Source organism: Aquarana catesbeiana, linkage group LG08, assembly GCF_042186555.1.
Source record: "Aquarana catesbeiana isolate 2022-GZ linkage group LG08, ASM4218655v1, whole genome shotgun sequence".
NCBI lineage: Eukaryota > Metazoa > Chordata > Amphibia > Anura > Ranidae > Aquarana > Aquarana catesbeiana.
The window spans coordinates 78248900-78272619 of NC_133331.1; the positions used below are offsets into that span (position 1 = coordinate 78248900).

Here is a 23720-nt window from a genome sequence, read left to right on the forward strand (position 1 = left end):
ACCCAATTCAGAGAGTAGTGGTTGATGATTTTTACACGGAATGGGCTAAGGTTATCAGTGGGGTACCCCAAGGTTCAGTGTTGGGACCCTTACTTTTTAATATCTTTATAAATGATCTAGGTCTGGGATTAAAAGTAACATTTCTGTCTTTGCAGATGACACCAAGCTATGCAGTGGAATAACATCCTTACAGGATGTCTCCAATTTACAAGCTGACCTCAATGCACTGTCTAATTGGGCAACTAAGTGGCAAATGAGGTTTAATGTTGATAAATGTAAAGTTTTGCAGTTGGGGGCTAAGGATATGCATGCATCATACATACTGGGGGAGTAAAACTGGGGGAATTTATAGTGGAGAAGGATCTGGGGTTTTGATAGATCATAAGCTCAATAATAGCATGCAATGTCAAGCTGCGGTTTCTAAAGCAAGCAAAGTCCTTTCTTATATTAAGAGAGGTATGGACTCCAGAGAGAGAGATATCATTTTGCCCCTGTACAAATCATTAGTAATACCTCATCTGGAATATGCAGTTCAGTTTTGGGCACCAGTTCTCAAAAAAGATATGGGGGAACTGGAGAAAGTACAGAGAGGGCAACCAAACTGATAAGAGGCATGGAGGTGCTCAGCTATGAGGACAGATTAGAGGAACTGAATCTATTCCCTCTTGAGAAGAGAAGATTAAGGGGGGATATGATCAACATGTACAAATACATAAGTGGTCCATATAGTGAACTTGGTGTTGAGTTATTCACTTTAAGGTCATCACAGAGGACAAGGGGGCACTCTTTTCGTCTAGAAGAAAAAAGGTTTAATCTCCAAAAATGGAAATGTTTCTTCACAGTAAGAGCTGTGAAAATGTGGAATAGACTACCTCCAGAGGTGGTTATGGAAAGCTCAGTAGAATGCTTTAAAAAAGGCCTGGATTATTTCCTAAATGTACATAATATAACTGGGTATTAACATTTATAGGTAACATAGGTTGTAAATGTTTTTAAATTTTAAACCAAAACATGCTCCAGATGGACACTGCAAGGCTGAAGATGGTCAGTGGAAGGCTGCAGGTGGACACTGGGGAAGGCTGCAGGTGGACACTGGGGAAGGCTGCAGGTGGACACTGGGGAAGGCTGCAGGTGGACAGTGTGCAAGGCTGCATTGATGGGCATTTCAAATGTAAATTTTTTTTCCTTAAACTTCCCTCCTAAACTTGGGGTGCGTGTTATACGCCGGGGCGTTATACGCTGATAAATACGATAATTTAGCTTTCAACAGAGGACTCTAGGGAACCCAGACACCCTTATTATTCTAGGGCTTCCGTAAAACATAGCGCTCGATTATTGTTTGATGATTCAAATGCTGCATATGGAAAAGTATAAGAGAACTGTATCTGACAAAAGATGACACCCTCACAAAAGAAGCCAGCAGGCAAAGACCCTGAAAAGGAACATGTGCAATAGATATTGGGCAACACATACAGTATGCACATTCTGAATATGTCTTTACACCAAAAGTTTAAACTTAAACATGAAATATTGAGAAATTTCAAAACTACCCTTGCAGTGGGGCTCCTCCATGCTGCAAGGTCCAAATGGTAATTTTTGCCCAGGGTACCAGTAAAGTAGTTCTACTTGCCTTATCTCCTGCAAGCTTCCTCCCTTCTATTTAACCAGGCCCCCAAAGCTGATTTATTTCAGCATTCATCCATCGGTCTTATGCAGTCTTGACATCATCACATACAATGCAGAACCAACAGTTCAACATTGACAAAGGGCCATCCACAACCCGGATCATCTAAGAAGTGGAGAGCACTGGCTGCCAGGGGAGCAATGGATAAGGATTTTAATAGTACCCCAGAAAAAAATGCAAATTTACCTCTTGCAATGTGGGGGGTCAACTGCAAAAGTAGTTTTGAAATCTCCCCAGAGATCAGTTTTAAAGAGTAACTCCACTTTTGTTGCAAAAAAAAAAAAAAGGTGCAACAGCAGATAGCAGTTGAGGTTGTTGAACCGGAGGTCCTATTGAGGCCTGAACCTGTTTAAAACGGGATGCCAAATCCTGAAGGAATCGCATCACCTGGGTCTGATGCGATTCCTGGGTCTCAAGTCTGCGAACTAAGCCCTGCAACGGATCATCTGCGGGCAGTGGCACATTAGCTGGGCCCATGGCTGATCCAACTGTCAGGTCACCTGAGACCAGGTGACAGATGCACTCTGTAGGAGTCGGAAGTGCACCGCTAGGTAGTGGACCCTAGGGCTGACTGCTGCGGATTGAACCCTGGGAGGTTCAGGAAGCAGGTCTGCTGGATCACTAACACAGATCCCACTGGGAGCTAGAGCACAGATTCCCCAGGGCACGGAGTCTAAGAGCCAGCAGGTGTTCACCAGAGCCTCTAGTGGTGAGGATGGACTGAGCTGCAGTCTGGCTCCAGGTCGCGGCCCCCAGGGTCTCACAGCTCACACTCACGGTAGACTACAGGAGAAGAGGAAGGAGGCAGCAGGCTGGAACAACAAGGAAAGTAAGGGATAAGCCAAATGTCAGGGCGACTAGCAGACAAGGATAAACATAACACAACAAAGGTCAGGGTCACAAGCAGATAGGGAAAGTCGAGAACAGGCCAAAGTCGGTAACAGGAATCAGACGTAGGAAACACAGCAAGTACACACGAAAGCTAACACACAATGGTTGATCAGCACTGCTGGCTTGCAGTGCACAGATTAATATAGAGTTCCTTGGTAGGGCCTGGGGTGGGGCCATGCTTAGAGGAGAGGTTATAAAACCAGCCAGGTGTGAGTGGCTGGTCTCTTAGACCCCATTCACACAGGGGCAACACGACTTGCAGGTCGCCTCAGCGAGTCGACCTGCAAACGACTGCCCGGGCGACTTGCAAAACGACTTCTGTATAGAAGTTTATGCAAGTCGCCCCAAGTCGCCCCCGAAGTCGTACAGGAACCTTTTTCTAAGTCGGAGCGACTTGCGTCGCTCCCCTTAGAACGGTTCCATAGCACAGAACGGGAGGCGACTTGTCAGGCGACTAGGTCGCCTGATAAGTCGTCCCTGTGTGAATGGGCTCTTAGTCTGAACACATGAGGAGAAGGTAAGCTGACAGAGAAAGATTACTGCATAACCATGACAGTAGGTTTTGCAAACCTACCTAAGGCTCGATTCACACCTATGCATGTTGCTTTTGAGCGTTTTTGGAGGTTTTTTTTTCATGCTTGCCACGTTTTTGAGCAGCGTTTTTGCAGCGTTTTTGCCGCGATTTGCGTTTTGCGGTTTTTTTTTTTTTTACAGTTTTTTTTTACAGTCTAAAAAAAAAATTAAAAAAAAAAAAAAAAACGGCAAAAACGCATCAAAAACGCTGCAAAAACGGTGCACTTGCGTTTTTGATGCTTGTCCATTGAATTCTATTACATGCAAAACGCTGCATTTTGCATGAAAAAAAGTCCCTGACCCTTTCCAAAAATGCAGAGAAACAAAAAGGCATTGATGTGAACATGTTCCATAGGAACCCATGTTAAAAAATTCCCGTGCATTTCTGCAAAATGCAAAATGCATCAAAAAACGCGCTAGTGTGAATGGAGCCTAAAAGGGCCTCTGCTACAAAAATATATAATGTTTGGGGGTTCTAAGTCACTTTCTAGCAAACATACAGATTTTTAATGTAAACAAAAAGTGTCGGAATAAGGTCTGGTCTTAAAGTGGATAATGGCTGAAGGTGCTCCTTGGATGTTGCACTTATCTATGTGGCCAGGCTGTGAAAAAGTCTAACACATGTGGTATCACCATACTCAGGACGAGTAGCAGAATGTGTTTTGGGGTGTAGTCACAAGTATGCCTATGCATTTTCCAAAGAATTGTGGGAAAAAAATTACAACTTCAAAAAACTTGTCATGCCTCTTACTAAAATACTAGGACGGTGTACTTTCCAAATAAGGGGTCATTTTGATTTTGATGGGGTATTTGTACTGTACTGTACATTTTGATGGGGTATTTGTACTGTTTTGACATATTAGGGCCCCAAGAAATGAGATAGGCCGTCATTACATCAGGTGTGATCAATTTTCAAGGATTGGTACTATAGCTTGTAGACTGGTCAAAGTTTATAAAGAAAAATTACTTATTTGCAAAATTTTATAACAGAAACTAAGAAAAACGCATTTTTTTCCCCCAAATTTTCAGTCTTTTTTCAAAAGCAGAGCAAGAAATAAAAACCCCAGTGGTGATTAAATACCACCAAAAGAAAGCTCTATTTGTGTGAAAAAAATTATAAAAATGTAATTTGCGCACAGTGTTGCATGCTTGAGTAATTCTTATTCAATGTGTGAGAGCACTGAAATCTGAAAATTGGTCTGGGTTGGAAGGGGGTGAAAGTGCCCTGTATTGAGGTGGTTAAAGGCTTTCTTTTTTTTTAAATAACAAACATGTCACACTCACCTGCTCTGTGCAATAGTTTTGCACAGAGCAGCCCCAATACTCCTTTTCTCGGGTCCCTCGCTGGCACTCCTGGCCACTCCCTCCTGCCGAGTGCCCCCAGAGCAAGCAGCTTGCAATAGGGGCACCCAAGCAGGCTTGCTCCTGAGCCGTGGTTGTGTGTGTCTATTTACACACAGGGCCACCGCTTGCCCCACCCCCTCTCTCTCATTGGCTCACTGGCTGTGATTGACAATGGCTCCTGCTGCTGTCTCAGCCAATAAGGAGGTAGAGTCCACGGAGAGCCGAGGCTCTCCTGCACATTGCTGGATCTAGACGGGGCTCAGGTAAGTATTGGGGGGGCTGGGGGGACTGCTGCACAGCGAAGGTTTTTTACCTTCAAAATCTTGAACCTTTACAACAGTGGTTCTCAACTCCCATCCTCAGGACCCACTAACAGGACAGGTTTGCAAGATACCTGAAATACATCACAGGTGATATCATTTGCTGCTCGGTGATTGCAGTATTCTAGTCTGCATCTCCACAAAGTAATACTTTTTTTTAATAGAAATTGCTTTTATTTAACAAATCAGCATTACATTTCAAACATCATCAGACATTATATCATTTCCATACATGTATAGTTGTAAGGAGAAAAATCAAGCTGATATTATAAATCCTTAAATACATACTAGTTCTTCCCTTAGAATATAGGTGAGTCCATACCTCACCCAAAGTAATACTTAAAATCTGGCCTGTTAGTGGGTCCTGAGGACAGGAGTTGAGAACCACTGCTTTACAACCATTTTACCTAGTAATTAACCCAGTGGGAGTATCTCACCAAAAATAAAAATTAGAAGAAGTCTAAAGGTTTACTTGTATCTTAGTGCAGACTTCTGGGAAAATCAGTGACCCAATCACACAAACAGGAAATGGCATTTCTGGAGGCATTCTATACACCAGAGGTGTACAGAGCGCCTCCAGGCTGCCATATTGCCTCAAATTTTATAGAAAATGACAGTGTTGCGGATTGAAAAGGAAAGGTAGTTTTTTAATACAATTCAATTACAATATGGTTTGTGTAGCAATTGTATATAGTATACTTTTTATATTTGCTATTTTTTCCCATGAAAGTAGAGTTATCCTTTAAATAAAGCAAGAATTAATGATTATGTGTATATGGGCAGGGGTGGGTGGTGCTGCCTATAACCTGGAGAGTGACCTCCAGCGATGACTTCCAGTTGAAAGTGCAAGTGCTAATCAGACCACAATGTGGTGCAAAGTGAGATTACATTACATGTGATATTATGTACTACTACTATCTGTCCCCTTCGATACCATGAATTGCAAATTAGTCTAACCCCCCCCCCCCCCCCGTGTTAAAGTGTTCATACAAATGGCAACTTGAACCCCCACACGTATATGTAAAAGTGTATATAACATTCAAAAATCCATTAAGTGGTGAGAAATAAACTGAAAATAAACTTAAATATCAATTCATCAATGAATTAGTTAGATAAAGCCTTTTGTGCAAAACAATCATAAATTATATAAATTCAATCTGTTGTGTTAGTTGCATATGAAACAGTCCAAAGTGACTTGTGCCAATTCCTGTGTAAACAGCATGAGGTGACGTTCGTGCTCCCCCTTCAGTTCCCCACTCACCATGAGAATCCGGTGAGCACGAACGTCACCTCATGCTGTTTACACAGGAATTTGCACAAGTCACTTTGGACTGTCTCATATGCAACTAACACAACAGATTGAATTTATTATTTATTATTGTAAATTATTTATTATTTATTTATTATGATTGTTTTTCACAAAAGGCTTTATCCAACTAATTCATTAATGAATTTACAAGATATTTAAGTTTATTTTCACTTTATTTATCACCACTTAATGGATTTTTGAATGTTATATGCAGTTTTACATATAGGTGTGGAGGTTCAAGTTACCATTTGTATGAGCACTTTAACCACTTAAGCCCCGGATCATTTGGCTGGCAAAAGACCAGAGCACTTTTTGCGATTCGGCACTGCGTCACTTTAACTGACAATTGCGCGGTCGTGCGACACGGCTCCCAAACAAAATAGACGTCCTTTTTTTCCCACAAATAAAGCTTTCTTTTGGTGGTATTTGATCACCTCTGCGGTTTTTATTTTTTGCGCTATAAACAAAAAAAGAGCGACAATTTTGAAAAAAAAGCAATATTATTTACTTTTTGCTATAATAAATATCCCCAAAAAATATATAAAAAAATGTTTTTTTCCTCAGTTTAGGCCAATACGTATTCTTCTACATATTTTTGGTTAAAAAAAAATCGCAATAAGCGTTAATTGATTGGTTTGCGCAAAAGTTATGACATCTACAAAATAGGGGATAGTTTTATGGCATTTTTATTCATATTTTTTTTACTAGTAATGGCGGCAATCTGCGATTTATATCATGACTGTGACATTATGGCGGACAGATCGGACAATTTTGACAAATTTTTGGGACCATTGTCATTTTTACAGCGATCAGTGCACTGATTACTGTAAAAGTGACACTGGCATTGAAGGGGTTAACCACAAGGGGGCTAGGGAAGGGTTAAGTGTGTCCTAGGGAGTGATTCTAACTGTGAGGGGGAGGAGCTGTGTGTGACACATCACTGATCATAGCTCCCGATCACAGGGAGCGTGATCAGTGACAGTGTCACTAGGCAGAACGGGGAAATGCTTGTTTACATTAGCATCTCCCCGTTCTTCCTCTCCGTGAGACGATTGCGGGTATCCCAGTGGACATCGAGTCCGTGGAGCTCACGATGGGCACTTGCCGCCGGCGGTGCACACGTGATGGCACATCAGCAAATTCAAAGGGACGTACAGGTACGCCCATTTGCCTGTCCGTGCCATTCTGCCGAGGTACATCAGCACGCGCCGGTCGTTTTGTGGTTAACACGGGTTTTTTGAGACTAATTTGCACAAACAATTCCCATTTTTTTCCCTCTCGTGGTATCAAAGGGGACAGATAGTGGTACATAATATCACATGTAATCTAATCTCAGTTTACACCACATAGTGGTCCGATTAGCACTTGCACTTTCAACTGGAAGCAATCACTGAAGGTCACTCTCCAGGTGATAGGCAGCACCACCCACCCCTGCCCATATACACATCATTTTTGGTGCTTCATTAGTGGAGCTCCTAGGGGAGGCAGCAGCCTAGCCTTACCTAAGTGCGGTACCCACAAGTTATAAAGAATGAATGATTGGCATTGTACAGAAACAGAGAAATAAATTGCAGCAATAAGAATTATTTTTATATAAAGTGTTCCAATTAGCTGGCAAGAATTTCTCAAGATGCCAAAATATTTGTCTGTATCGAAGCTTTTCCTCATTTAACTTCTACGTGAAGGTGGCTTACTTAACACACCTGACTCTGCACCTCCCATGGCTTAGTGATAGCAGACAAGTCACATCCTGTCATCATCATGGCCCTGCAGTAAAACAAATAGATTACATTCTTATACAAACTACAGAGCTAAATAACCTTTTTTCTCCGGGACATTTGATTGTTGAACTCACATGATTATCTCTTTTTTCGTTGGGTCAGCGATAATATATTTTATCACTTCGGCTTCTGATTGCATCTGTTCGGCCGCATCGACAATTTTTTGAAACATCGTTCTTTTCCTGTGAGACAAACAGACAGGAGTGTTATAGTATTCAACCTAAATGATGGAGGATAGTTACAGGTCTAGAAAGGCTACAATTGACTCCTGTACATGAATTGCAACTTCTTTATGTATTAGGAGCCATTTTCCCTTCACACAGCAAATGCTGGTCTCCCCTGTTGATGTAATTATTCTGGGTGTCAAGTATTCGTTGCCACTATCTTATAAGTCTTTGCAGTGTTGATGTTTACTGAGGACTGATTAATAATTATGCAATGAATTCCATGGTGTACATTGCACCCGGAAAGTATTCACAGATATACTGTGAATACTAAGGCTGTAACATAACAAAATGTGGAAAAAGTGAAGCACTGTGAATACTTTCTAGATGCACTGTATGTTCCAAGGGAAAATCTAAGAACGAATTTCCCAGAACTGAGTTCTGCCGGCCTGCAAAGAGAGCCTGATTTAAAGTGGAACTAAACTCATTGATCTAACAGTTTCCCAAAATAAATGCATTCAGGGCATGCTATGAAGTATAACTGTCACAGTTGCTTGTGTTCTCAACTGAACTGTCAAGCCATCAAATGGCTGGTGTCACAGTAATCACATGTGCATCACCATGGCAACTGGAGATCAAATAGAGGTTAAGATACAGCTTATTTGGCTGTAAAGAATAGGGGACTTTGGTTCTGTCAAAGTCATCGACGTTGTCAAAGGCGTCATTTGACGTCGATGATGAAACGCGTAAGTCGGAGCCACGCACTTACGTCATACCCAGAAGTGACAGGGAGCTTGGAGCGCAGCTGAGGCGCACGCCGATTAGCCGGCTTTTTTCATAGCTCCTTAGCCTATGCTATCCACTTACGGTGTAGTGTGTTTTCTTGGCTGCCCCTTTTTGGGGAGGAACAATTGTTTTATACAGTTTTTAATTAAGCCTTTTAATAAAGCCTTTTGAAACTACTACACTATGGAAGCCATGTTTTTTTCTATGAGGCTGTGACGCAAGAAGCCGGTGTACTACCTAATGCTTGGAGCTGGGTTGCATAGAGGATACGTGTGGACGCCCGCATTGGACCTGGAAAGCCCTTCATCTTGCTGTTACATGCCTACTACCCCTGCAGGGGTACCAGGAGCCAGTGAGTGGGGACCCTTGAGGGGGATCACAGAAGTCACCGGATATTGATTAAGCACAAGAGTCACGCATTTTTTTATGAACACTTTGCCAATCTGGAGCTTCACTTTCATTTATAGTTCATAATATTTTTCATTTTATATTTATATTTTCTATGGGTTTTTTGCTCATATATACATCTGATGTGGTGTATTCCATATAATATTGTCTTTTACCTTTATTGGAGTGGACACTTATCACGTGGACTCATTATTATACGTTTTTATATTTTTCTGTTTGATTTTTCTGTATACCTATGTATCTACTGTGGGCTAGTAAGGGAAGATTTTGATGGTCACATTTTCTCTCACTGCTAAATAGAATATTTATGTCACTTTTGTACCCAATTCTCAATAATGTGTAATGTTACTATGTTTATTTGAAAAGGTATTGAGATATATATATTTTTATTTTCATTAGTTTTGTTTCACATATATATAAATATGAGGTTTAGGTCTCACATGGTTTTAGCACCACACGTTTAGGTGTTTTTGACGTACACCCATACAGGGTACCCCTTCTTAGGGAGCGCCACTTACCCCTACTCTTTTTAAAACTTTTATATCTCACCCTCCTTAGGGAGGTGTGATCCAGGGGAGGCTGCATACCGGTTTTGTCCTAAGCGCGGAATTCTAGTCCTTTTTTCTATATTGGTTCCACTTTAAACTCCTCTTAAAGATTGGATTCAGACTGTTGCAGTACGCTGGGGCACTTGCTCTACCCCCCCCCCCCCCCCCAACACCCTTTCCTGAACTAAGCTCATTTTGTCTAGGTGCTAATGAATAAAGCCATGTGATACCCTGAAGCTTCCCCTCCTCATAGCTCATATCTTGTACAATGTAGACCTAGCATTAGTTTCTGTTACCCAAAGATTGTATTGAGATAAAAACAAAGGCATACAACATGAGCTCAGGGACTCCAGATAAAGTTACAGTACATTGGAACAGAATGCCTATGTGCTGATGAGTTGCCATAGGCAGAAGTATACAATTGTTGATCGTGGTATTGTAAGACACAGAGAGATAAATGTTTCTTGAGCAATGGTGAAAACATTCCAAAGACACACCACAGGATCGCTGCTAAAGAGCCAACCCGGACCAGTAACAGGAGAAAAAGGGGAACTCTGCAGAGCTTCAAAAGGCAAAAGCTGTGAGCACAAAACCAAGTAAATAAAAATTGAGGGAAAGGAGGAGAAGGAGTTGGCCATGCACTGATTGAAATCTAAGTTTAGACCAGCGTGTGGCTGTCCCTGCTGGAGACCTTTTGTCGATCGGTAGCTGCTGTCGCTGATCAGTGTATTCTGACATCAGTCAGTCCTTCTGTCAGAATACAATGTCCCAGTCCGGGGGAGGGATGAGACACTTGAATATACAAATGAAACTCATTAAAGCACAGGGAGAAAATTCAAATTCTATGCAGATAGCGTCTTGGCCAGGACCAAGAACCTGCAAGGCAGAAGTGCTACACACTGCAGTGATTCCAAGGTGCCTGTTTCCCTCATGCCCTCTGCGTCTCAAACTGTTCCCCCTACATCATTACAGGACACAGTAGTGATGAAGGACCCAATGGGTGAAACCACACTGTGCCCATTATTAGGGGGGCCCAGTGTTATTTTTTTTATTATTTTAGATTATGGAAAATAAAACAAAGGAGTGGGAACAAACAAAGATGACCTGGAAACAAAAAAAGGGAGATCTCATGGCTGGAGTTTCCAAGAGATATAAGGAATTAGCAGGTAACACAACCCAATAGGTTTCACTTATTATTGAGCATTCTTGAGGGTAATGAGCCTTTAGACATGTACAGTATCTCTATATTTTGTTTAAACAGATGAAGATATGTGATTAAGTACATTACAGTAGGGTATAAAGTTATAAATCGTAAAGGAAATGAGATGATGGGGGAAATTCAGCATTAGGTTCGTAATTCCCATAGAGACTAGATAAGCTATAATGACAATAGTTTGGTCACTTTACACTAGCAAATTCATGCTTGCTCTTCATCAACACTCGGAACTTAATCATGATCCCCCATGATTAAGCTTCGAGGGGCGGAGCGAAACGAGTTGGGGGCATGGCCTGGCAGGAGCCCAGGCTAAGACTGACATTCACCTCAACATTTATTGGTTTGCTTTGAAGTGCAGCTTTCGAGACACATCCTTCATCGCATTATCGTTTGGAGCTGAGACTGGCCAGCGGTGGGCACATGATCATCATCTCTTACAGCCTGAGCGGTACACATCTTTCTCTTTTGGTTCACATTAAAATTTAATTGCTGCATTTGACAACATGGTCTGCAACAGCATTCAAGGTCTGCAAGGCTCTTTAGCAAAAATAATGAGTGTTATCACAGTTCTATAGTAGTGTAAAACCACTTACCTTAAAAAAAAATGTCTCTGTGTCAGAATTAAAATCAGCCAACTTGTGACTGGCATTTGCAATTTTACATGTGTAGTGATATGCACTTACTTAAAATACAATGCCAGATCCGTTGCTATGATCGCCACCTCAAACAAATGGATAACATTTTCAAACTGCCTCTTGTTTAGATTCTGAAAGATGTTTATAGTCTGAAAGACAAAAAAATAAGTTGTTTTAGGTCCATGTCACATTGCCGATACTACCCCTAGTCAGAACACAGCTGACACTTTTTCTAAAAGACTTTGCCATTCCTTTGGCCAAAATAGTGTCACACTTTGATTGCTAGTAAATGACAAAATCATCTCACTACTTTAAGAAGTGAGGGAGTGACACCAATGGAGAGGGTAAATGGCAAATTGTTGCCAGTGACAGAATTACTACTGTGGCATGGGCCTTTCGTACATTAATAACAAGTGGTGACAATTGTGCGGGCGTGTGACGCTGTACCCAAACAAAATTTATGATTTTTTTTCCCCTATAAATAGAGCTTTCTTTTGGTGGTATTTGATCACCTCTGTGTTTGTTTTTTTTTGCGCTATAAACAAAAAAAGGCCGACAATTTTTACTTTCTGCTATAATACATATCCCAAAAAAAACTGTAAAAAAAAAACAAATGTCTTCATCAATTTAGGCCAATATGTATTCTTCTAAAAATTTTTGGTTAAAAAAATCCCAATAAGCTTATATTGATATATATCATATTTGCGCAAACGTTATAGCGTCTACAAACCATGGGATAGATTTATGGACATTTCATTTTTTTAATTGTTTTTACTGGTAATATCAGCAATCAGCGATTTTTATGGGACTACAACGTTACGGCGGACAAATCTGACCCTAAGTGACACTTTTTGGGGACCAGGGACACCAATACAGTGATCAGTGCTAAAAAAATGCACTGATCACTGTATAAATGACACTGGCAGGAAGGGGTTAACATCAGGGGCGATCAAAGGGTTAAGTGTGTTCCCTGCAAGTGTTTTATAACTGTGTGGGGGTTGGACTGACGGGAAGAACACAGAGATCACTGTTCCTGGTTACTAGGAACAGAAGATCTCAGTGTACTTCCCTGTCAGAACGGGGATCTGCCTTGTTTACATAGGCAGATCCCCATTCTGTCTCTCTGTGGAGTGATCGCAGGTGACCAGCGGACATCGAGTCCAACGGACCCGTGGATTAGCTCCCCCTCCGCGCAGCGCGCACACCCACAGTATCTAGTGCACGGAACAACGTACTGCAATAGAGCCACCCTGCCACAGTAGATATGCGGTGGGCGGTTTTGAAGTGGTTAAAAGAACATAAAAAGAGAATTAAAAAAAGCAAGGAATTACAGCCCTTAAACCCAGTGCGACCAATCAGTAATGGGAAATGAGGAGTAATGTGCTTTAATCTTTACTGGTAGCATGCATCTATGATACGCAAAGAAAAAAGCTGCAATATGCAGTACAGAAATAATTAAAACATATTATTTTATATATGATCTGATGTTGACAAAATAATCTAAAGTCATGCTCAATAAAATGTTTTTGGCTTTTCGGCTATGTAAGGGATGTAAAGTTTGTCTTGTTTTCTGTGCTCATTAGAACAGGAAGTAGGCAGAATCACACACAGAGATTGATTTAGGCCCCTTTCACACATGCGGACCGTATGTCCGTATTTCATCCATCCATTTTTGGATGAAATACGGACATACATGCATCCCTATGGGATAGCGGGTGTCAGCGGATGTACATCCGCTGACACCCGATGTCGTCCGCCTCCGCTCTCGTCCGATTCTGCGGACGGAAGAAAATCCTATTTTTCTATCCATCTGCAGAGCGGATCGGAGGAACACGGACAGACGGTCCGTGTTCCTCCGACCCCTCATAGGGGAGAGCGGAGATCTGACAGGGCGGTCCCTGCACAGTGTGCGGGTCCCGCCCTGTCATCTGCCTGCTCAGCTGGGGAAAGCGGAGCGATCCCCGCTGAGCAGCGGATAAACACGGGGCGGATCAACACGGATCCGTCCCGTGTGAAAGGGGCCTTACTAAAACTGGAGAGTGCAAAATCTGGTGCAACTCTGCACAGTAACCAATCAGCTTCCAGTTTTTTTGTTAAAGCTTAATTGAACAAGCTGTCGCTAGAAGCTGATTGGCTACCATGCACAGCTGCACCAGATTTTGCACTCTCCAGTTTTAATAAATTACAGTGACAGTAATAAAAATGACAGTTGTAACTCTTCCTAAGGCCTGGTTCACACCTATGCATTTTTTTTTGTACTGTTTTGCAGAAATGCACTACAGTCCATTTAACATGGTTACCTATGGGACACGCTCACATCTATTCTTTTTTCAGCTGATGCGTTTTTGGAAAGGGTCAAGGACTTTTTTTAAACGCAAATCGGTGAGTTTTTTGGTTCAATAGACTTCAATGGAGAAGCTGCAGAAAAGCATGTAGTGCGTTTGTGCCATGTTTTGCATTTTTTAATCTGCCCAAAAACAATTTGGAGCCTAAATATGCAAAACGTGTAAAAAAAGTGCCAAAAATGCACCGCAAAAAGCACTGCAGAAACGGATCAAAAGCACATGGCATAGGTGGGAACCAAGCCTTACTCTACTAAAAAAAGTGCTTTTATTGCTGTCACATCAGTAGCGACACAGACAGCAATAGAAATCTGAAAAAATGATTAACGCTTCCCCACACTATCCAAACAAAAAAAAAAAAACATTTTTGGATTCCACTTTAAGTGGTTTTAAAGTCATAACATTTTTTACCTCAATGCATTCCCTGCATTAAGGTAAAAAATGTCCCAGTAGCAATATGCCCCCCCCCCCCGATACTTACCTGATTTCTTACTCAATCCAGCGCTGTGTCAGTCTGTATTAGCTCTCTCCCCTCTCCTCTCTCCCTGAATTCACAGAACACAGATACATCAGCGGGAGTCATTGGCTACTGGTGTTGGCTCCACTGTGTGTGTCCATGGAAGCACACAGCCCGGCTTGGGAGTGAGCCCGCGTGTCTGCCAAACTTGCTATGGGGTAGGCACAGAAGAGGAAGAGCAGAGAGCGCCATCCAGGGACCCCAGAATAAGAGATTATGGGCTGTTTTTTGCAATACCATTGCACAGAACAGGTAAGAATACAATGTTTATTAATTTTAGGGAAAAAAAAAACATGTGAGCCTTTACAACCATTTTAAGTTTATCCCTTTCTTTAAAAAATAAATAAAAAAAAGTGATGATTAGGACTATATGTGGGATTATCCCTTCAAAAATCTGGTGTCAGCTAGGGATCACCTTGTCTAATTTAAAGCGGGGGTCCACCTATCGATCGTTTTTTTTTTTTTTGAGTTCATTCACAAACTTTTCTTCTCAGCATTACATACTCACATATTGTGTGTAATATGTCCGCCTATGTCAGATTTCGTCGGAAAGAATAACTTATATTATTCACTGCAGGCGGTTTCCATCTTCATTGTGGGCATTTGAAGCCCACAAGCATTTATTTCCTGGATGTGGTGAATGCTGTGCTCCCAGCATTCACCGCTCGTTCCCGCACATGCTCAGTGGCATCCTGGGAAGCCTGAGACTAGCTCCCAGGAGTCTGGGAGAGGCTAGAAACAGGCCTACTCCCACGGGAGAACCAGGAAGTGCAAAGAAGAATAGAAAAATAAAAGGTAATTACGGCGATTTAAATTTTTTTAAACGGCATGTCAGCATCTAGGCAAGGAAGAGAATACATACAGATATTGTTCAAAATTTGGGTGGAACCCCGCTTTAAACTACTACACAGAGCCCATTACACACTGGATAGGCTGGCTTGTATCTACAACTATAATGTGGCGGAGTATTGGTGTTGTACATTTTCTCCAGCTGACTTTGACCATATTTTTTGGCAGTGCTCTGACGTTCAGGATTTTTGGAAGGGGGGGTCACTCAAGCTCGCAATGATATTATGGCCCCTATACTGTTGACAATATCAGTCTGCCTACTGGGACTGGTTGAAGACCTAGCACCTCTCAGGGCATAAAGGAAGCTTCTCACTGTCTCTTTATTTTATGCAAATAAGGCAGTTTTACTGCAGTGGAAAAAATCTGAAGCCCCTTTTTTTAATGTTTTGGAAGGGTCTGGTTAACAAGGCTCTGCTACCTATTAGAGCAGGGGATATCCCAAAATGTTTGAGAAAGTTTGGCATAGTTGGCTCTCAGACATGTCAACACTGAATTATAACCTCCCCGCTGACACCTGGGTAACTGATGAGATACTATTTTACTTAACTTGTGCAGGCAACTTTTAGCAATATAATTGTTACCATATTCTACTGTAATTGCAGATTATCAGGTACCTACTGCTTACTTCGAACTCCTTTGCTGATATATATGCAGGCTCCACAAAGCGTGTTATTTTATTATGCTGAGGGGACAGTATCCTTTGTAATTCTGTAATGGGGGGTATTGGCTAAAGTGGGGGGGGGTAGTAAGTGAGAGTAAGGTTACCAATGTGGGTTAAGGTGCCATATCACACTGGCTACTCCAGTTGTAACATGTGCCTTCTTTTTTTGTTTTTTGTTTTCTCACAGTTTTGGCTCTGTGCTAGGTGTGTGTGTATTGTAGTGTACTGTTTTTATGCTTATTCAAACAATAAAGAATATTAAAATAAAATAGGTTCTAACATCTTTTATTTTATTTTTTTTTAATTTTAAGTCAATAATAGTAAAATAAAAGAGTATTTCAGATGTGCTTGTACATCTGCATATTGTATATCTCTTATATTCTTGACTGTAGACAACTCAGAGAACAACATTACACACCCACCTCATCTTCTAAGAGTGTCTTGCTGAATTCTAAGTGGTGTCTCTCTAGTATTGAAGACCCATGTAGCTTGGCTAGATGAGCCTGGGATCTGAAGACAAATGTACATGTTATTTACGGTATGCATTATGTAACTGAAGGCCTACAAAAATATGAGAACTTGATTGCTTACTTCATTTGGTACAAATTGTTGGTCCCTCGGTGGTCAATATCATGACAGAAAGCAGCAGCCACCATGGCAAAGGCTTCTAAATCGGAAAAATATTTCTTGAGTTTACCTGTCTTTGGAAAAGGAATGGACATTTCATTAAGCATGTTGGGGAAACAGGTTCAGGCCTATGGTCAGATAAGCTTGCATGCATGATGTGATTATAATTAGGCTTCAGCTGATCCATGTACACTTGGCTTGGTAACCCATTCAAGTTTATACTATGGGAAGGGGAAAGAAAGCATTCTAGAAGATACTTATAGTGCCAGCTTAGCAAGGAGAGAGCAACAGTGATAATTCCCACTGCAATTAATCCCCCAAGACCATTCAATGGGGTTCCTGTCAGTGCCCCATGAGATTATTCACAAATTCAGCTCTAAACTGACAGGTTATGCAATTTTGTACTCGTATCTATGACATCTAACTACCTTTCTAGCATTTCTATGTGGGTAAGGGAGTGGTCTACCCAAGTGCCATATCACTGGGACATTTTAAAGCCCAAATCCAGTCAAATTTTTTTTTTGTAGCTTTGAACATCTTGCAAAAGTAATAGAACCTTTGTTTCACCTAATTTGCTTTTGGGACAAGAAGTAATGAGAAATCTCTCTACTGGAAACACGAACTGTTGACAACCACTCCCCTCATTTTTGTTTTGCTGAGATCAGAAGGGAGGTAAAATCTCACATACAGCAAAAAATAAACTTGACAGAAGTATTTAATCTTTACCATGCAAAAAATAAAAAATAAAACATTTTAGCTAGTTTTTGGACATTAAGTAACAAACCAGAGCACCCGGAAAAATAAGCTGTGTTTCCTGTATGCCATTGAATTTCAGATTCAGAACTAATGTCTTTAGGTAGTTTATTGACCTTCAAAAAGTCCAGTACCTTGTCCATTTACAGAAAAATGCCAGAGTGGATCTATAGTGAAAATGGTACATATAGTTGTTCGTACTGTACAGGATGAACTTAGGAACAGTAAAGATACTCTATGTTGTTATGACAGTGGGGCATTTGTGTGTGCAAACCCAGCCCGGACTGTGATGAGCCTTTTTTTGTATTCACTAGTAATCATGTGTTTTGAGCAAAACCCTTGATTATTATTTTTTTACATACAAACTAAACATCAATGGGATGTCTGTTTGTCATTGTTAATTACATGCATAATGATGGAAAAGGTAATTTTCTATTTTTGGAAAAAAAGATTTTATGATGGCAAATCTACTGTAATTAAAACATTACATACCATTAGCAGTGTGAACATGGTTTGTCCAACATTGAACCCATGTCGCCAGTTGTGGTAGGTGATGTCCCGATACCCTTTCCTCACAGTGTACATCCATCTTGTCAAAACCTAATAACAGAAATGTACACCAAAGATGAGCTTTTTATGTGACTTTCAGGGTTACGTTTGCATTTATGATCATGTTTAGCTTAGTTATGGCTTGATAAAACAATATTAGGAAAATGTCTTTCTCCATCCAAATTAAACAAACCAATAACAGCACAGTGGCTCAGCACTGCAGTGTGGTAGCGCTGGTATCCAATGTTCCCACCAAGAGCAATGCTTTCATGGACCATGGATTCTTGTGTCTTCATATGCCCTATTCTTCTCCACAGTCCAAAAAATACTGCAAGATTAACTGGTTTCTGAGACAAATAACCATTAAATGTTTATTATTGGTGTGACAATGCGAGGAAAGGGACTGATGTGAATGCACCCATGTACTTTGTGAAGAATTGTTGAATAGGTTGATGCTTTTAATTTAGGCAATAAATAAAACAGAACTTACATGAGAGCAATTCATTTATTTTCTGCCCACCAAATTACACTGTCATAAAGCTATGTCTTAAAGTACATTTATTGCAAGTTGTCTCTAAAAAAAAACTTTTCACTAATGCAATTCCTTTTCCATACTGGTTTGTGGATACTGTCACAGATATTATGTCTGTTAGTGGAAATGGACAACTGGAGACAACAAGAAAAAAGTAGCTGTAAAAATTGTCTAGGAAAATGGCTTTTGAATGGAGACTTGCAACTTTTTCCTGAAAAAAATTTGGCTGGAAGCATCAAAAATTAATTTGGAATTAAGCCTTTAAAAAAACTAAAAACATAGTAGCGATGAACATAATCATTTGGGTCAGAATGCAGAGTTTTGTGTTTCTAAGGGACATTCCACTTCTTGGGAGATAATGTTCAGCAGTTGGGGTCTTCTTCTCTGAACTGACTGCTGTATCACTAATCTACCTTGAATGTGATATAGCTTTGCATTTTATTAAAACATTAGCATTTTATTAAAACATAGAAGTAAGAAGCTGGGAACTCTGAGAAAATGCAAATTACCGTATATACTCGAGTATAAGCCGAGTTTTTCAGCACATTTTTTGTGCTGAAAATGCCCTCCTCGGCTTATACTTGAGTCAAGCACTTTTGTGCAGCAGAGAATGACATTTTCCAAACCGAATTTGGCACCCCGTATCTCAGGGCCACTTGGAGCTAGGAACCCCATATGTGGTATGCAAACCCAGTGGAACTAGCACTACAACATATCCAAAGCTGGAGTTCCTAGCACCAACTGGCCCCGAGATACGGGGCCCCAAATTCGGTTCAGAAAATGTCATTGTCTGCTGCAGAAAAGTGCTTGACATTTTCTGAACTGACTTTGGGGCCCCCTTATCTCGGGGCCACTCGGTGCTAGAAACCCCAGCTTTTGATTTGTTGTAGTGCTGGTTCCACTGCGTTTGCACACCAAATGTGGGGTTCCTAGCTCCAAGTGGCCCCGAGATACAGGGCCCCAAAATCAGTCAACTGTGTCCATCTGCAGCAATGTCTTTTCGGGACCCTTTGGGTCCAGAGACCCCAAATTTTGACTGCAGCTAGGGGGGCATCTAGGAACCCTTAACTACCGAGTTTGAAGTTCGGGGGACCTATGGCTGCAAATGGGCACAGTGAGGCTGCAAATGGGCATTGTTGACCCTCTTTTCCACTTATAGTAGCTGCGCATTTCTCAACCTAGGTTTATACTTGAGTCAATAAGTTTTCCCAGTTTTTTGTGGTAAAATTAGGTGCCTCGGCTTATATTCGGGTTGGCTTATACTTGAGTATATACGGTACTTCAACAGTGATATTCATGCTGGTATAACCAAGTTGTTAGACATCAAGGTGCGGGGCTTAACGCACCTGATCAGAGACACTGGAACAGCGCTCACTAATGCCTGTATGAGCAGACGGAGACTTCGGTCATGATAAATCTGCATTAAGGTGGTACTTTAAACTTAGAAGCAAGCATAACTCTCAGTGCAATTAACTCTTTGTGCACAGTTCACTTCTCAGCGACTTCATACTTGCTTAACTGTACCACAATTCTTCCACAAAGTACACCACAAAGCCAGTATCCCACTCCTCCAGCTCAGCTTTCATGTCACCTTGCTCCCAGTGACACACTTGAGACTTCTCACAGTATTATGCATAAACTCTCTACTTGTTTCTGAGCTTCTGTATCTCCAAGGATCCTCACTCTTCCTCTTCCCCATGACATGCAGTACAGGCGAGGTCCGTGGGGGGTTCTGAGCTGTGAAATCGATCCCATATATGGGGCACCTACGCTAGGGAGGGGGTTAAGCCCAGAAACTCCCTCACCACCAGGTTACAACATCATCCCAGCCAAGTCACATTGTTCTTTGGCTAGCTGACAGCTATAGCACCCAACACTACTCTGGTTACTCATGGCAACAGCAATATAGCTTTTCACTTCTCAGCTTCACCCCTTGTTAACTCTAGGTAGCATTCTCTCTGCAGCTCCTCTTCATCTTGTTCTTTTTCACACTTTGCACATACCCCTTTCTTTAAAGAACTTCAGACCAGGCAGAACATTTTCTTGAAGCTTCTTGCAAATACAGAATTAAAGTCAAACAGTCTCTTACAGATTCCTCCATACACAGCTCTAATTCATCCTGGCTTAGGCTGCCCAGTTCATACTATGTAAAGTAGTTCTTTCATCAAAATTCATAACCAACTTCCGGCACCCCAACTGAGTACCTCATAAGGGGAACAAATTAACAACAAGGGGTAGTGTGCAGCCCAACAGTTGGCAACTGCCTACATGGGGTTTTCCACTTGTACACCTATGAAATAACTCTAAACGACCATATAAATCAATTTAGTTCACATATTTTTAGTTCACGTATTCTTTCTCAAAAATCAAGAAATATTTTTCAGTTGTGTCAATTACCTGAAATCTGCCTTTATAAAGTCAGAAGGCAGAGGTACAAAGAGGTACCACAGGGAAACAACTAAAGGTCTCACCATTATTCTAAGGCTGCTTTCACACTGAGGTGCTATAGCGCTAAAAATAGCACCTGCATCGCGCCTGTCAGGCTCAATGCACATCTATGCATGTTGCTTTTGAGCATTTCTGCAGTGCGTTTTGCGGTGCTTGCCGTGTTTTTGGACACACGTTTTTGCTGCGATTTGCATTTTGCGTTTTTTTTTTTTACTCTGTATATAGCTGGTTGCTAAGGAGGGGGCCGGGAAGCCAGCCGCTGCGTCCTTACCGATGAGTTATCAGTTGTCAGCGGACTTCCCCCCCAAAATCCATACCAGACCCTTATCTGAGCATGCAGCCCGGCAGGTCAGGAAAGGACGGAGACAAGCGAGCGCCCCCCCGCTGAACCATACCAGGCCACATGCCCTCAACATGGGGGGATGGGTGCTTTGGGGCAGGGGGGCTCTGTGCCCCTTGTGACGTCACCGCCCGGGGCATGATGGGTTTGTGATATCACAAGGGGCGTGGCCTCTGGATGACGTAATCTGATTACCACGCCCCATTGTTATGAAGGAAGTGCAGGACATCGGCGCCGACAGATCAGCGGGATGCAGCATCAGAGGGGGGTCGTCGGCGGGAGCGGCGGCAGAGGAAGAAGAACACCGGACAAAGATGACAGAAGAAGAGCGGAAGAAGAAGCAGGGGGAGAAGGAGAAGACCGGAGGATGAAGATGCGGGAGAAGACCGGAGGATGAAGAAGAAGATTTTGAATAAAAAGGTTTGTCAAAAACTGTCTACTGTATTTTTTAACACTACACTACTTTTCTTTTAATGAATGGGTAGGAGTACAATGTACCCCATACTCATTCACAAAGGGGTGGGATCTGGGGGCCCCCTTGTTAAAGGGTTGTCGGGAAAGGGTTGTCGGGAAGAGGCCCTTGTCCCCATCAACATGGGGGCAAGGTGCTTTGGGGTGGGGGGGAGCAGAGCCCCCCATGCCCCAAAGCACTCATCCCCCTGTGTTGAGGGCCTGCGGCCTGGTATGGTTCAGGAGGGGGGGGCGCTCGCTCGTCCCCTCCCTTTTCTGACCTGCTGGGCTGCATGCTCGGATAAGGGTCTGGTATGGATTTTGGGGGGACCCCCACGCCATTATTTTTAAAAATTTTGGCATGGGGGTCCCCTCCAAATCCATACTAGACCCAAGGACCTTTTTTTTTTTTTTTCAGTCAGCCCTTTTTTTTTTTACATTGAGCGGGTAGTCAGCTGACAGCTGATGACTCATCGGTTGTTAAGGACAATGCGGTCCCCTCCTTAGCAACCAGCTATATACAGTGTAAAAAAAGAAATAAAAAACGCAAATTGCAGCAAAATCATGGTAAAATTGCGGTAAAAAACGCGGTACTTGCGTTTTGGATGTGAGTCCATTGAATTCTATTACAAGAAAAATGCTGCATTTTGCGGGGAAAAAAGTCCCCTACCCTTTCCAAAAACGCAGGGGCACAAAAATGCATTGATGTGAACATGTTCCCTAGGAACCCATGTTAAAAAACTTCCCTGCATTTCTGCAAAATGCAAAATGCATCAAAAAACGGATTAGTGTGAATCAAGCTTAAAGTGTTTTCACACTGGAGCGGTGCGCTGGCAGGACGCCCAAAAAAGTCCTGCAAGCCACATCTTTGAGGTGCTGTAGGGGGCATTTAACCCTTTTACGGCCATTATCAGGGGTTAAAAGTGCCCCGCTAGCGGCCGAAAAGGGCCGCAAAAACAATGGTAAAGTGCCACTAAAAATAGCGAAGCTTTACCACCGTCATCCCCCTAACGCCCCGGTGTGAAAGTAGCCTTAGAGAAAGCATCAAGTGGGGTGATAGTATGAAATCTACAGGCTCTAAATAAACCACTAGTAAATGATATGGTTTTACAAAGGTTTTGATAATTAGAACATTTCCCATATATGAGTTTCAGTTGTCTGGTTAACCTTTTCAAGCACCTGTGTTGCCAAGAAAAAAAAAAAGGTAAAAAGCAACCTGCTCGCCATGCACATGGTAAATGCAGCAAAACTGTTTAGACAGATTCATTTAAACACGACCCACGTTCCACCACTTTCAGAGTGGCTCATACATCTCCAAAAAGCACGGATATGGAAGAACTTATTAACTTGGCAAAAGATTCCCCATCCAAGTTCACAGCCACTTGGGCCAACTGGTTTCACTATCGCATCACTGATCAATACAAAAGCTTGATCAACCCCCAGGTCTAACCAGCAAATGGGCGAGCGATCTGTTTGCCCCATACGCAACATTCATCTAAAAAGGAAGGTAGAGCTGAAGAACCCCCCTCCCCCCAACCAGAGAGATCTCGCGACAGACTACACATCTTCCCTCTCTACCTTCAACATGTCCTCCACCCCTCATCTTCTCCCTCCCGTTACACTGATATCTATTAACTTAAAGTGTTGCTAACCACCTTCATCCCTTACAGATTTAACCCTAGTTAGGGTTTCACTGGCCATTGTATAAAATTTCCTATTTGCATTTTTTTCCCTCAACCAACCCCCCTAACCCAACCAAATACATTTTATGCTTATTCCAGAATACCCTTTCCTCCCCCCTTGGAACCCCCCCCCCCTTTTTTTTCTCTTCTGTATTTTAAATACCCTCTTTATTACTTACTGGTTTGGGTTTCACCCAATTATTTTAAGTTCATTATCATTTGCTTGATACTTGCAGCCTTCATTGGTGCTGAGCACTGAAAGCCCCTAGACAGGCTAGCTGTTTGTACATGTTACATTTATCCAACTGTTT

General features: G+C 42.0%; 1 protein-coding gene across 1 annotated transcript in view; it reads right to left on the reverse strand.

Moving 5' to 3' along the window:
• The window catches only part of PDE6C (phosphodiesterase 6C), a 138870-nt gene that overhangs the window by 47991 nt on the left and 67159 nt on the right, over positions 1-23720 (reverse strand). Inside the window, exons 13-18 of the mRNA XM_073596026.1 lie at positions 17901-18008; positions 16620-16729; positions 16451-16538; positions 11708-11808; positions 7977-8084; positions 7825-7888 (exon numbers count right to left, since the gene is read on the reverse strand). Coding sequence (XP_073452127.1) covers positions 7825-7888; positions 7977-8084; positions 11708-11808; positions 16451-16538; positions 16620-16729; positions 17901-18008 — 579 coding nt within the window. The remainder of the gene's footprint in view (positions 1-7824; positions 7889-7976; positions 8085-11707; positions 11809-16450; positions 16539-16619; positions 16730-17900; positions 18009-23720) is intronic.